Here is a 15,554-nt window from a genome sequence, read left to right as displayed (position 1 = left end):
ACAGAGAGGACAGAAGTCAGCGCGCTAGGAAGTTCACATGAAAGGCTTGGTGTGGCTGTATAGACAAGGTACATGCCCGCGACACAGGAAGTCCATTTCTTTACTTAAATTATCTGACCGCACTAGAGGAAAAGAAACACAGATTCTGTACCTTGCTTTATTGTGATTCTCAGAGCCTGTCTGTTTAGATGGTATGGAGCACGGTTACTTCCTGTTTGTCACATACCAGACAAGCTTCTGAAAGAGCAGTGCACACCCGACATCTCTCATTCCTCAGGCACTGCCCGAGATGCTTTGGTCTTTTGCCTCACATTTTGAAGTCCCTATTTCCTGTATTGTCCTTCTGCTATGGGAATTTGACCCCTTTAGCCAATGGTATTGGGGTGACTAGCCCTATGGGTGTGGTCTTCTCCGGGTACGTGACTGGATAAGAACTGAGGATTAGGGTCACATGCTCTCTTGGACATGGAAGGTTTCCTGATACATGGCTCCAGAGCTTTCCCCGTTCTTCCCTGGTGGGCACAGAGGCAGCAGCAGCACTTCATTCTATATTTGTGAGTGTGTTATTCCCATTTCATCCCTTAATAAATTCTGGATCCAGACTTCGTGGATTCTCATTTTACCTGGTGCCCAACGTGGCCTGACACCAAATGGCCCTGCCCTATTGGCAAAGAGCTTGCAGTAATTTTTTGGGAGAGATTAACAACAGTTATCCCAGAAGCAAGAGAGCTAAATTCATTTAAAAAAAAAAACAAAACATTTGAGTCCTTCCTCTCCTTGTACAGGGAACATCAATCTCTAGAGGCCCTACATTCTATACTGATGCAAACAAATTAAGAAAGGCAGGATGTAAATCAGGAAATTTAAGTAAAGTGGCTCAAAAGCCTTATGATTCTCTGCAAATGTCAGAACTGTATGCCATTCTCATGGTACTAATGGATTTTACAGAATCTCTCAATATAGTTACTGACTATCAATACGCAGAAAGAGTTGTTTTACAAATTGGAACTGCTGAACTTATTCCTGATTAATCAGAATTAACTTTGTTATTTACACAATTACAAGAACTAGTCAGGAATAGGAATAATCCCATATATATATAACACACATCAGATCCCATAAAGGTCTGCCAGGTCCTCTAGCACAAGGTAATGAAAAAAATTGATCAGCTATTGATAGGAAATGTGCTGGAGGTCTCAGAACTTCATAAAAAACACCACGTCAATAGCAAAGGTTTGAAAAAAGATTTTCCCATCACTTGGCAACAAGCTAAGGAAATTGTAAAAAAAATCTCCTACTTGTTCCTTGTATAATCAAACTCCATCACCTGCAGGAAGTAACTCTAAAGGTGTACAAAGAAATGAAATTTAGCAAATAGATGTGTTTCATTTTGCAGAATTTGGAAAATTAAAATATGTACACCATACAATAGATACATTTCAGGATTTCAATGGGCAACTGCTTTGAGTTCTGAAAAGGCTGATTCCGTAATTACACACCTATTAGAAGTCATGGCCATCATGGGAATACCTGTACAAATTAAGACTGACAATGCTCCAGCATATGTCTCTAGTAAAATGAAAGGGTTTTTTGCATATTACAATATAAAGCATATTACAGGCATACCACATAATCCAATAGGACAAGTGGTTATAGAAAGATCTAATTGCACTTTAAAAGAAATGCTTAATGAGCAGAAAAGGGTAATAAAGACCCCACAGAGAGATTACATAGTGCCTTATTAACTTTAAATTTTCTAAATGCTAGTGAGAAAGGAGCAATAGCTGGGGAGAGACATTGAACATTAGAAAAAAAAAAAACTACTGAACTAAATCAGCCGTGTACTTTAAAGGTGTGTTGACCTCAGAATGGAAACCAGGATATGTATTATGTTCCGGAAGGGATTTCGCTCTTGTTTCCACAAGATAAGAAAAGCTATGGATATAATCAAAATTAATAAAGATTCTATTTGAACAGGAGAAACCTCTTCATAAGGAGAAGTGATAATTCATCAACCAATGTGACAATTGTATGTGTCAATAGGAAAACTCACCAAATAAGGGTCGGGGCAGGGTTCTGTTTTTGTCTTTACAGGAAAATAGAAATATCCATCTTCAAGAAGTCAAAAGACCTTAGACATCTAGACATCTAAAGAAGAAGGGAAAACTATCCAGAAAAAAGTTACCAAGCAAAGAAAAATCTGACCCAATGGTACAAATATTCTCTACAGGGTAAAATCCCATTACCTAAAAATTAAAATCTCTTTACTTCTCAAAAAATTTGTAGTCCTGACTCAATTAAAAATTAAAGATGGCTTTGGAGTTGGAGTGTGGCTCTCTCCTTATCTAAATCCAAGCATGTTATTAAAAGAAAGCTTCAGAGTCTCTGTCTCATATCAGAAGAGCCACCTGGTGTGGGACAGAAGAAACCAAAATCTAGGGACTACTGTTGTCACAAATCTCTTTTTCCTCATACTTAATTTGACTCTTTAGAACCTTTCTTTAGATGTAATACTATCTTAAAATTTAAACTTTCTGCTTTGATACTAATAATGTTTAAGTTTTCCACAGTGAACAATAAATTTTCCTAACAGCGATCTCTGAAGTCTCCAGAAGGATGTCGGGGCTCCACAACAACAATCCTACCTGGTTCATAATAACGACATTGAGCTGATAAACACCACTCAAAGATGAGCCTTGGACTCCAAACTGCTCAGGACAATTCCAAGGTGGGCTAGCTGAGATGGTCCACCTTTTTACACCACTCTAGCCAGAACTTTAGATAAGCTTTACCCATTACTTGGAGACTGGCTATAGATGTTACAGCTAGTCCTCGTGAACTTAACCAATGTTTTAGTCTTTTATAGGATCCTGTAGAGATACCATTGCCCTCCCCAGACAGCAGGAAGTAATTCTAAGAAAATACCTCCACCTCTCCCAACAGGTGAAGTGGATGGATTTTGGTTTTTCTCAGGGTTATGGGTAATTGTCATCTGTAAGGGGTTGGTTACAAGTTGTCATAGGGTTGGGGGCAGAACAATAAAGGTTAGACTTGGTAATCTTGTTTGGAATAGAAAAAAGGGGGATAGATATAATAGGAAAATAAGGTGGATTATTATATCTACTTATAAACTAAAAAAGCAACTATCAGTTTTAGATCATTTATATTGGTATTTATACAAATGTAAAATTATTCTTCTTTTCCTGTTTAAGATAATTTGATACAAATGCAAAATTATTTTTGTCATACTGTATATATGTTTCTACTTCTGTTTAGAATATTTTCTATACTGATGTAAATTAAGGTTATTTTTGTCATATTGCAACTATACATTTCTACCTCTGGTTAAGATAATTTTGTATACCATTACAATTTCAAGGTCATTGTCCTTGTACTGTAAATTTATTTACAGATTGTTTATTTTTATAATGTGAGGCTTTAGTCTTTAAGCTGTATAGGTTAATAAGAATTTTAGGTTAGTAGTCACCCATGTTTGTCAAACTTAGTCATATTAGTTATGTTTTCTAGGTGCACAGAGATATATTCCACAAAGACAGGTAATCTTCAAATATTTCAAAGACTTACAGAATACAGCATTTAAAGGTTTTAACAACTTAGAATTCTGTTGACATGAGACATGACTGTTCCTGGCAACACCAATCTACTCCCGAGAGGATAATGGGCATCGAAGACACTCCATATGGAGTTTGTCTTCTTCTTGGCAAAACTGGCCTGTTGGGAAAAAAACTGCCCTTGCCTTGACTGCTGACAGTAAGCACACTATCCAGTCTGGACAAGCAGGACAGGAGGAAAAGCGACTGCTGAACCTTGCCAAGACAGGGTAGGACAGTCCTTCAAATTTTCCTGCTTCTAAAAATGGTCTGTCAGATATTCTAGGCCTGTAGGCCAAAGATGGATGTCCCAACACTGCAGAGAAACATTGGGTGACTGTCCAGATAGCCAGATGTTTCTGTCATTTCTTTGGAAGTTGCTTGCTTGCACTTGCTGTTTACTCAGGTAATATTATTTTCCTTCTCAGGTCTTTGATAGGGTTGAAGACTAGATAGTTACAGTTACAATCCTCTCAAATCTTAGCTAAGGGCATATTAGGTACAAGACAGACTCTTCAGGATAGGACAGCTATTGGAGTAATCTCTGCAATTTGCCAATTACCTATGGTCTGGACATCTAGAATGCATTTCTTGCTTGATGTTGTTCTTGTTGGTTGTAGTTCCACTTTTGTTTATGTTATTACCTTTTCTTTCTTCTGGACAGTACTTGATAATTGTTCTTATTGTGTATAGTTTAGTATTAGGATTAGAACCTTCTTAATTAGACAAAAAAGGGGAAGTGTTATGGAAATTTGATCCATTTAGCCAATGGTATTGGGGTGACTTAGCCCTAGGACATGGTCTTCTCTGGAATATGTGACCAGATAAGAACTGAGGATGAAGGTCACACGCTTTCTTGGACATGGAAGGTTTCCTGATGCCACAACTCGGTGACCTGGTCCGGAGCTTTCCCCATTCCCCCATCCCTCCCTCCCCGTGGATGAAGAGGTAGCAATGCCACTTCATCCTGTATTCATGAGTGTGCTATTCCATTTTATCCCTTAATAGATTATTGATGCCAGAATTCCATAGATTCTTGCTTTATCCTTCTACCAAGGATTTGATTGTTTTCAAAAATTTGGGAAAACAATACACACGTACACAAACACACACATGCACATGGAAATATAATACATAACTGCCCACCAGAAATAAAAGCTAATATCTTGGATATTGAAATTCACAAGATTAGGCAAGCCTTTCAGGTTTGTTTGTTTTTAAGAGAGAATAATTGCACCAATAACACTGTGTCAAATTCTAAGATGTTACACTTCGTATGTTTTTCAAGAATAATTATATGAATTCAAGCTTTTTTATTTTAGTCTGAGCTAAGGTTTTAGCAAGGAGTTTTGGCACATGCCTGTAATCACAGCTCTTAGGATGCAGAGGCAGCCAGACTACATGTTACAGGCCAACCTGGGCTCCAGGCCCATGTAGGCTACACAGAGAAGGTTTGTATGAAAGAAAATAAAAGAAAGAAAAAAGATCAAAATGGAGAAAAGGTTCCAGTCAAACCTGCTAAAAAGTATTTTATCCATTAGCTTTAAAAAAAAAACACACTGAAATTAATATATTTAAGTTTTCCTTTTTTTTATCTTAAAATTTCTATTTTCCTTACCTTTGTATGTCTTCTAATGAATTCAACAGAAACAGGAACCATTCTGTCAAATAAGCCTTCTATAAACTCCTTCTGAATGATACTGACTGACTGTGGTAAAGTGTTTATCCAAGACGTCATCAATGGTTTCCAACCTAGCATGTGAGGCTCCATGTAAATCATGCCACATCGGGAAACCTGGAAGGACACGCATCGCTTAGCATCAACGTATGCTTAAGAAGTTCCATTACCTACACAGCGTCAGTCTGCTCACATGACAGGTAAGGGGCAGTCAACTCTTGCGTGTTGATTTAGGGACATTTTCCCAAAGAGATGAGTGATCATAAACCAGTGGATACCTTCTCACACATGGAGGTTGGGGGCCACATGATATATACCTGACCCCAGGCACCTACCTAGTCATAGATGCTCTTCTGTTTTGTGTATCTCCAGAACAAAGATCACTAATTCCTTTGCTAACCTTACCATTAATTTCCTTTGGCCATAAGCAGCCCTGACACAATGGACTGACTGCAGGGAGCAGTTCTAAGAAGCGTCTTGTTGATCAGCAGATTCCCCACAATGATAGAAAACCTGCTCCAGCTGATCACTGGAGCAGAATCAGGTGAGGTTAGGCAGGGAGTCCCGTGTACAAGACCTAGCTTCCTGCTGGGCATTAAGATGACTTGGGACATCTGTTTCTTACAAATCTCGTAGGGGCAAAGACTTAATTTTATATCATTTCGCGATCTCAATTTTTGCATATGATTTCGAAAAATGATCCCAGATAACAGAGAAATATAACTGGATTATTAAATCTGCCAAGGTATGTGAGCAGATATGCATGTCCTTTCAGGATCACAAATCACTCTCAGAATGGAATGTACAAATACATTCAATCTAAAGTAAAAGCTACTAAGTAAAAAGAAACACTGATAAAAATTGTGTGATTCACAGGCAGACGCCAAAGTTGAGCACTTACCGTGGCAGGAGAAGCCACTTCTAGATCCATTGGTTCAAAAATCAGATTCATCTGTGGCGACATCTGAATAATCTCCCCACTCATGAGACAGAGCTTCTTGTTATCATCCAGCACAGTGTTCATGTTCTCAATCCACACAGCATCAACTGGTCCATCAAAAATTAACCACTTCCTGTCTGGAGTCTGAATCCATGGAGAGTGGATAAAGGACAAAAATGTAATGAAGCAAACAGATCAATCCTATTATTTCAAAATTTAAAATTATATCAGAGTTAATTTACCATGAAAACATAAAAAGTGCCCTTTAAATAAAGCATAAACACAGGTGTGCATGCATGCACACACACAAGCATACATGTAGGAGCCTACATATGCCATGGACAAGACAAAACTATATCTTACCTTGATTAAATCTTTTCAATATTTCTGAGGCTAAATATATGTGAAAGGCTTTAAAAATATTAGAACTGAAAATACTATTGACAGGGAAAACAGAACGTTCTTTCAGATATGCCTGTTCTTAGTGTTTTATAGATTGCTCTTATCATGAATTCTACTGAAAGTTTTTCATAATGTTAATGACTTCTATGCTAAAATTTTTTCTTCCTTCTATGAATGGATTCACACACACACACACACACACACCACTCATAGACTGAATTGTCTCATAATGCTATAGGACAATGATTCTCAACCTTCCTAATGCTACGGCCCTCTAATCCAGTTCCTCACGTTGTGGTGACCTTCAACGATAAAATTATTTTCATTGCTACTTTGTAACTATAATTTTCTACTGTTATGGATCATAATGTAAATATCTGTTTCCCTATGGTCTTAGGTGACCACTGTGAAAGTCTTCACCACCCCCCAAATGGTTCATGACCCACAGGTTGAGAACCACAGGGATAGGATATTAAAATCAATATAACATTTACACAAAGTTCAGTACATTAGTAATAATAAACATCAGTGACATATGCATAATATGAAATCAGTTTAACAGCCTGACAAAAATATGAAAATACTTATACATTGTACAGAAAATACCTTCTGTACCTTCTGAGTCTTATAATTCCATCTGCTTGTGTATGCAAATGATGTTTGTCTTACCTGCAGCTAATGTGAGTGGAGGCTACAGTGGTGACAGATTCAAGTCCTTCTTAACACATTCTCAGTCCCCATTGTCAACCACAGGACAGTGGGCTGCCCCAGGGTCGAGCCATCCCATGGTCACTTTGAGGCTGGTGCTTGTGTCTCAAAAACCCAGGAGGGTGGCAACGAAGCGTATTTCTCTATCCCTGGGTGATCACTTGAGATAACTTTCCCTCATGCTCTGAGCTGCTGGTGCTGGTGTCACTTTGGGGACAGTGCTATGTAAACGCGGCCTGAGCCTCACAGTCTGAAGGACTTCCTTTTCACCCCACCCTACTGTTTTTGAGTAAACTACTGAGCGTCATTGAGACTCGGTGTTTATGGGTGTAATGTAAGCCATGTACCTGCATACCTCATGGGCATTTCCATGTAAATGATGTGTCTGTTTACACGGTCTGGAAGCTTTGTGTTAAGTTACTCTGGGCATGAGCACATGCACGTTGACAAAAGAGGACCCAAAAGGCCACTTCTGTCTGTTTTACTTATGCCTTGTGATGACTTATCCTGAAAGTGATTATCAAAGCTTGATGCTGGGCAAGATCTCTGCCCTGGGAGTATCTGCCCTTATGTTACCCACTGCCATGGCCTTTCTCCCAGTAAAAGCGATGGTGAGTTATACTCAAGTGTTATGGTCCTTTGAGTCTTTAAGAAGTAGAGAACACCAAATTTAGGGTATACAGTAGCCAAGATAAAGAAAGCATTTATAAAATAAGGACTTTGACTAAAAAAAAAAAAATTGAAGTCCCTAGTGTAATCTGTTTCTGTATCAGCTTAAGTAACTGACTCCCATAAAACCACATCCACAAGAACCTGCTGAAGCTCTGTGGCCAATCATCACTTGTTGGACTCTGGACTCTGCTTTTGTGTGTGACAGACAATGACCCCACAGAACAAGGCCTGTAAGGGATGCCAGCCTTTCAATGTCTCTTCTGTCTCCTGCTTTCCACAGTGCAGCCCCTTCGCTTCCAAGCATGCTACATGGAAAGTGCTGGAACATTGGACATTTTCAAAGGCGTGCATTTTTGTTCTCCAAGCACTGAGGTGTGCCTAATCACAAGTTGGTATGACAATGGCAGCAGCCCAGAGTGCAGAAAGAAATGATGCCGAGGGCTACGTCACTCAGACCATCTACTTTTCTACCTTCCACGAGGTCTGATGGGGCACTTCTGGGTCAGAGGTGCCCAGGGACACGGTCTCTGTTGTTCTTGCATGTGCTACCATGGTTCCCCACAGCATCTGGTAACATGCTTTCAATAAATATCTTAATATATAAATGTTTGCTTGAAATAACTGGGAAAAAATCAGACAGTGGTCACAAGACATATCATAAGCTTTTAAAAATCTGCATGTAAGAATGTGGGCTCTTACCGAGGAAGCCGCGAACGCTCTAAAGCTGACAGCGAGGACCCCGTCAGACCACTCGTGGGACACTAAATCAAATTGTCCATACAGCTGGCCCATGGTGACAGACTTAGGATTTAAAACAGTTATTTGAACCTTGTTTTCTTCCATTAGTCCCTTAATGAAGGAGAAAAACCAACATTATTTATATTGAAGGATACCGTCTTTCTTCATAGAGAACATGATTGTGTATAAAAAAAATATCTTAAGGAGCCTACAAAGAAGTTACCAGAAATACGGAATGAATTTAAGAAGGTTCCAAAGCACGAGGTTGCTGTGTGAAAAGCACTCATCTCCATTTTCTTCGTAATGCCAGTGAACAACTGAGAAGTCAAGTGTTGAAGGTTGTTTATAACAGTATTTTAAAGTAACAGAACACATATGCTGTGGATATTGCTCTGTATAAATAAAATGCTGATTGGCCAGTAGCCAGGCAGGAAGTATAGGTGGGATAAGCAGAGAAGAGAATTCTGGGAACAGGAAGGCTGAGTCAGGAGTCACCAGCCAGACACAGAGGAAGTAAGACGTGAAGGCAGAACTGAGAAAAGGTACCAAGCCACATGGCGAAACATAAACAAGAATTATGGGTTAATTTAAGTGTAAGAGCTAGTCAATCAATAGTTAGCCTGAGCTAATGGCCGAGCAGTTTGATTAATATAAGCTTCTGAGTGATTATTTTATAAGCAGTTGTGGGGTCTGTGGGGCTGGGCAGGACTGGAGAAAACTTCAGCTACACACAGAGGGGTAAATTAGTAAATGATGTTCATTCTTATACATCTGAAATTACAGAAAAAAGAATTGGAATTGTTTTTGGTGAAGGTCCACACAGTAAATGATGTAGGCTTTGGGGGTTCATGTTCTATTTTCAGTTTTTTAAAAATTGCAGAAACTGTATACACCATTCTGAGTCCACTGGCATCACAAAAATAGACTTTGGCTGGATTTGGCCTGTGGGCTGTAATCTGCTGACCCTTGTTACAAAATGTTCTCCGAGAGAAAATAAAGAGATGTAATGATAGAGACTTCCCATGGAGTCAAAAACTTAATATTAGTAACTGCCCATTTCAGCCAGAACCCTTGGCTCTATGGCATTATTATAAGACATGTTGGCACCCTTGGGGCATATAAGCCTTGTTTTCAAATTAAGAGAATTAATTTTTAGAGCAGCCTCAAATTTACAGAAAATTGAGTAGAAAGTACAGAGCTTCCCGAATCCTTCCTCTGCCTCTCTGAGGATGCCTTCCCTGACGCTGTTAACCATCACACACTGGTGTGGCAGCGCAGGGCTTCACTAATGATTGTTTGGAGATGTACTGTTACTAACATTTACATATGTATGTATACATGTGTATACATGTAACATATAGATAAGTGAGGGGTGACTTAGTGTTTAACTTTGAGGATTTTACTCATACGTCTGTCATTATAATATTGTATAGAATAATTTCATCTCCTTAAAAATTCCCTGTGCTGAACCTACTCTTAGTCATTTATTTTATATACAACAGCATAGCAAGTCCAATTCTTTCCAATACCACCCGAGCTACGGACAGACACAAACTAAAACATCAAAGAGCAGATGTGTAAATGATCACCTTAAATAACAAGACAAAGCTCAGCTCAAGGGCTCTGCTCTCTTCCCTATGCCAGGAAGAGCTTGGCAGCAAAACCTCCTCAGTGGAGAAGGACGGGGAAACTGTACTCTGAATCAGGATGACATTGCTGCCCCTGAAGACAGGTTTTATTCCAAGGGCCAGTGAGGTGCTGTAGGTTGAGTACTGTAGCTGAAGAAACAGTGATGTCACTCATTTCCAGAGAACGAATGAATCATTTGGACTTCACAGGAGACCAGACAACACGCTCATCCTTCACCCGGTCACTCTTTCAGCACTGTGGTACCTTCTTCTCTCAGAGACGTTTTTTTTTTGTTTTTTGTTTTTTTTTTTTTTTTTTTTGTGTGTGTGTGTGTGTGTGTGTGTGTGTGTGTGTGTGTGGCAAAACCAATTAGATGGCAAAACACAAAAGTCAAACACAGGAAAGGGAGATGAGAAGGCAAGCCGGGGAGTTAAAACAAGAGGAAAAGAAAAAGGAGGAAGAGAAGGAATGTCGTGAGAATAGAAACAGAGGTGGAAGAAAGTAGCGGGGTCAATTACGACACTAAACGTAGGTCACGTTAAATTCCCCTCTAAAATAGGAGTGGACATGGGCTCCCACCCCTGATGAAGAAGCTGCTGTAATTGACACAAGCCTGACAACGGCTTGTCACTGGGTATACGACACACTCTAGAGCAAGCTCCTTGCCCAGGACAAAGTGAATTCCATGTTGGTTTGTTTTTGTTTTGTTTTTACTTTTTTTGTCTTGTGGGCTTTTTTTGTTTCATTTTGGCTTTTTTTTTTTTTTTGTATTACATCTTTCTCATTTGTTTTGATTTTCATTTTGGGTTTTTTTTTTTTTGAGAGAGAGAAAGAACATGAAGTTGGGTGGGTAGGAAAATGCGGAGGAGTTGGGAGAAGTTGGGGAAGGGAAAAACATGATCAAACGACATTTTATAAAACTGTAAATAAAAAATTTAAATGTAAAGGTCATCAGCCTGCAGAAATGAGAAGTGAAGCTGTGTATGATTTTAAAAGGTAAGTCACAGTGATACGAAGAGCTGAAGCTGCGGGCAAACGGGCACTCAGGGAGAACACAGGGGTGGTTTGAGTGAATGAGACAAAGAGAACCCAAGGTAAACAAGACGAGTAAATATGTTCAGAGTCACTGAAAGAGAGACTCCACAGGGAGATGATCAGAAGAGGAGGATGAGGAGAAAGCCCAGCTAGGCTCCACACAGTGAACGCTGAGGTAAAAGCTATGCAGAATTCAGAGGGTGTCAGGAGAAGAGCAGCACTTGCTTCAGAAGTCCAGAGTCCTGCTTGGTTAGCAAATCAAAGTAGGTCACAGTGTGACACACATAACACTTTTAAATAATTGGGGCTGTAGACATAGCTCAGGGCACTTGCTATCCCTGCAGAGGGCTGAGGTTTGGTGCCCAGTCCCTGCTGTGGGATGGTCTGTATGTCAAATGTGTTGCTGATTGGTTAATAAATAAATCACTGATTGGCCAGTGACCAGGCAGGAAGTATAGGCGGGACTAACAGAGAGGAGAATTGAGAGAACAGGAAGCTGGGTCGCGGAGACACTGCCAGCCGCCACCATGACAAGCCGCATGTGAAGATGCCAGTAAGCCACGAGCCATGTGGCAAAGTATAGATTAATAGAAATGGACTAATTTAAGATATAAGAACAGTTAACAAGAAGCCTGTCACGGCCATACAGTTTGTAACCAATATAAGTCTCTGTGTTTACTTGGTCAGGTCTGAGTGGCTGTGGGACTGGCGGGTGAGAGAGATTTGCCCTGACCGTGGGCCTGGCAGGAAAACTCTAGCTACAAGTCCCCATGTCTAATGGCTCACAAGTACCTGTAAATCCAGCCCCAGGAAATCAGCCACCCTCTTTTTACCTCTAAGGGGACCCACACACATGCACATACACATACATACACATAAATAAATAATAAAATACAACTTGAAAAAATTGAGTAGCACTTATGCACACACATACCTTGAAACTAATTTCACTCATAACAGAAGCTTACATTATAACTTCCCAGAAAAATAAAATGTTCTCCTAAAAGTACTAAAAGAAAACTTCGATTTCCTCTGCATTTTCTTTCTCTTTCTTTTTTTTCCACAACAACAACAACAACAAAATGCACTGCCTTTAACTAAAAAAGAAGAAATTAACTTCTCAAAGACAAATTTGTGGCATCCTGGTCATGTTGGATTCGCTGCTTGCTTCATTTTGTCCTTCTAATAATTTTGTCATCTCTGACTCATTTTCTCTTCTCGGCGATTTTACACTGTCCCGTGGAAAGTGTATTTAAAACAGCCCTGTATCCACTCTAGCACAAAGCTACTTATGAACAAGTCAATGTTTTAACGGCGCGTGTACCTTTTCGCAAATGTCACCTAGTGCTCCAGCTAGGACACGATAAGCACTGGTCTTCCCTCCGAAGGGTTCCCCAACGATCATGAAGCCATGGCGCACGATCATCATCTCGTAGATCTGGAGGATCTTCTCAGAGAAGAATTTGGTCATTTGCAAATTCATGGCGAGGCAGTTGTCTTTGATGGCCGCCAGCAGGTCATTGTAATCTGGCTTTGGTAATTTCACCCCGGGAAACAGATCCGAAGTAATTCCCTGATAAGGGGTGGGAATTTTACATCGCATATGTTTATACCCCAAAGACAGAAGCAAATGGTTTTATATTAGCCAATGTATACATTTGCATTTAATAGAAATGGGAATAGAGCTATTGTAACCATTTGAGTCTTCGTTTTCTGGTAGAAAATTTATAGCCCGAAGTTTCACGAACTAATTTAAAAATTGGAAGTCTGAAATGGTGTGGTTATTGAAATTATGAACTTATGAACAAATATGTCACCAGAACAGAACTAGGAACCCATGATTTGAACCACTCACACATAAGCAACAGATACTCAGAGACCCAAACCAAAGGGAAGTCAGTGAAGTTAGTATCTTATGTAGAACTGGTTCTAGAACAATTAGCTATGATCCAGGCCACTTACATATACAAGAGCCAGTTCAGATGTCATTATGGTATGTGCATGTATTACATGGATTGTGTTTTGGGTTCACCCAGGACCTCAGAACAAGACTTATATGAAAACTTGGGTTTCCATGTGTAGATGGTTAAGACATCACACTAGCTAAGGATGATGCTATCTGTCTAAGAGAGAGAGGAGAGGATGCTCAGATACTTGGGCACAGTCAAGAAGGCCATGTGACCATGGATTCACTTTAGGTTGGCATAAAGCAGCCACAATTCTGGGGACAGCCGGGACTGAAGGGAGCCACCAGGAGCTAGGAAGAAACTGGGAAGAATTCCCTAAAGTTGCCTGTAGTGGTTTGAATGAAAATGGGCCCCATAGGCTCATAAGGAGCGGCACTATTAGGAGGTGTGGCCTTGTTGGAGAAAGTCTGACACTGGTGGTGGGCTTTGAGGTTTCAAATGCTCAAGTCAGGCCCAGTGTCAATCTCTCTTCCTGTTGCCTGAGGATCCGGATGTAGAACTCTCCTCTATGTCTCCAGCACCAAGTCTGCTTGCAGATCGCCATGAAGACAGTGGACTAAACCTCTGAACTGTAAGCCAGCCCCAGTTAAATGCTTCCCTTTATAAGAGTTGCTGTGGTCATGGTGTCTCTGCACAGCAACAGACCAGTGACTAAGACAATGTCTTTTGGTCTCTAGCACTCTCCTCCCACACTTCCCGCTTCAGAGCTGGAAGAGAGTCAATGTGTTGTGCTGCAAGTTTTCAGGGCAACACTTTAGCAACCTTGGAAGCTAACACAATCATATAATGTGCATTTGGCAAGAACTGAGATTCCACGTGTAGTGCTTGTGAATACATAAAGCTAATTGCAAAGTCTAAGGAACAACCTTTATAGGCTGGGTAGCCTATTTTATAAGCTTCATCATAGCTTACGTGAGAAATGACTTTTTTTCTATTTTTTTTTTTTACTCTGAAATAAGTGAAATTTTACTCTGGTAAAAGTGAAATTTCAGAGGTACTTAATGTGAAAGCACATGCTTGAGTTATACTTTAAAATCTGAGCTACCAATTTAATCACTCCCTCATCTAATCCAGTCAGTTCCTTGGGGCAAAAGGAGAAAAACTAGTGATGGAGAGACTGATTAAGAGCGCAGCCTGGCTGGCTAGAAGCCCGGCCTCATGCACACGCCACAGACACAAGTTGTCTGAAATGGGCTGATAACAGCGCTTGCTCCCGTTTGCTGAGGGACATGAAACATAAGTGGGAAGAACTTTACTTGTGTGTCAGACTGGCCTGAAATTTGCCATGTGGCCCAGGCTGGCATCACACACGTGATAATCCTGCCAGCAGTACTCGGTCTGGGCTGGGGACGTACTTCAGTGTAGACATGTGCTTGATGCAAGTGAGACCCTGATTTGATCATTTGATCCCCGGTATACTCTCTCTCTTTCTTCTCTCTCCTCTCTCTCTCTCTCTCTCTCTCTCTCTCTCTCTCTCTCTCTCTCTCACACACACACACACACACACACACACACATACACAGTATGTCATGGTAAATGATATAAATGATAAATGGTAAATGATTAAAAGATAGTGAAATGTAACAGTTTGTAAATAAAGACACTGTTCACATCACAGCATCCAAGTACTCTGAGCATACCCCTGAAAGAAGCAGACAACTCGGAAACATTAGTTACCAGTGCTTTACAACCAAGACCAATAAATACCCTGCATTCCCTGTCAAGTAAAGACTCCACATTCCTATCCCTCCACTTGCCACTCTGAGAGGTCTGCAGACATCTGGTGAATGTGTGTGGGGCGGGTCCAGTAATACACGAGGCTCTCTTAGGCACGAAATTGTCCTGACTGGAAATGTCAAGCATCCTCCACTGGAGAGAGTGCTTTCTAGACATTTGCTTCACGGGAGCACTGCCAGATGTGAACACATCTGGTGACACACGCTCCCTCCTTCTGGTAGGAAATGCAGCTTTTGTTCCTGCAAAATCTGTTCCATGTTCCAGCACCAAGGGGACGGGTGGAAAACTCTAGGGGAGCGTTTGAAATCTCCCCCGTTGGTTTGTGCCATTAAGTTATGTGCGCTGCCAAGTCTAAGCAGTAGAGAGAGTTCCTTTCAAAGTGATGAACCATGGTTGCTATGGGAGCAACGCATGGAAGTTCCTTTCTCTTCCACCCA

At 40.4% G+C, this 15,554-nt stretch overlaps 1 protein-coding gene across 1 annotated transcript in view; it reads right to left on the bottom strand.

Moving 5' to 3' along the window:
* Nucleotides 1-15,554, bottom strand: part of Dnah7 (dynein axonemal heavy chain 7) — a 255,152-nt gene that overhangs the window by 118,036 nt on the left and 121,562 nt on the right. The window contains exons 30-33 of the mRNA XM_059278864.1: nucleotides 12,738-12,986; nucleotides 8,711-8,860; nucleotides 6,191-6,373; nucleotides 5,230-5,406 (exon numbers count right to left, since the gene is read on the bottom strand). Coding sequence (XP_059134847.1) covers nucleotides 5,230-5,406; nucleotides 6,191-6,373; nucleotides 8,711-8,860; nucleotides 12,738-12,986 — 759 coding nt within the window. The remainder of the gene's footprint in view (nucleotides 1-5,229; nucleotides 5,407-6,190; nucleotides 6,374-8,710; nucleotides 8,861-12,737; nucleotides 12,987-15,554) is intronic.

Source organism: Peromyscus eremicus, chromosome 13, assembly GCF_949786415.1.
Source record: "Peromyscus eremicus chromosome 13, PerEre_H2_v1, whole genome shotgun sequence".
Lineage (NCBI taxonomy): Eukaryota > Metazoa > Chordata > Mammalia > Rodentia > Cricetidae > Peromyscus > Peromyscus eremicus.
This window is presented reverse-complemented; position numbering and strand designations above follow the sequence as displayed.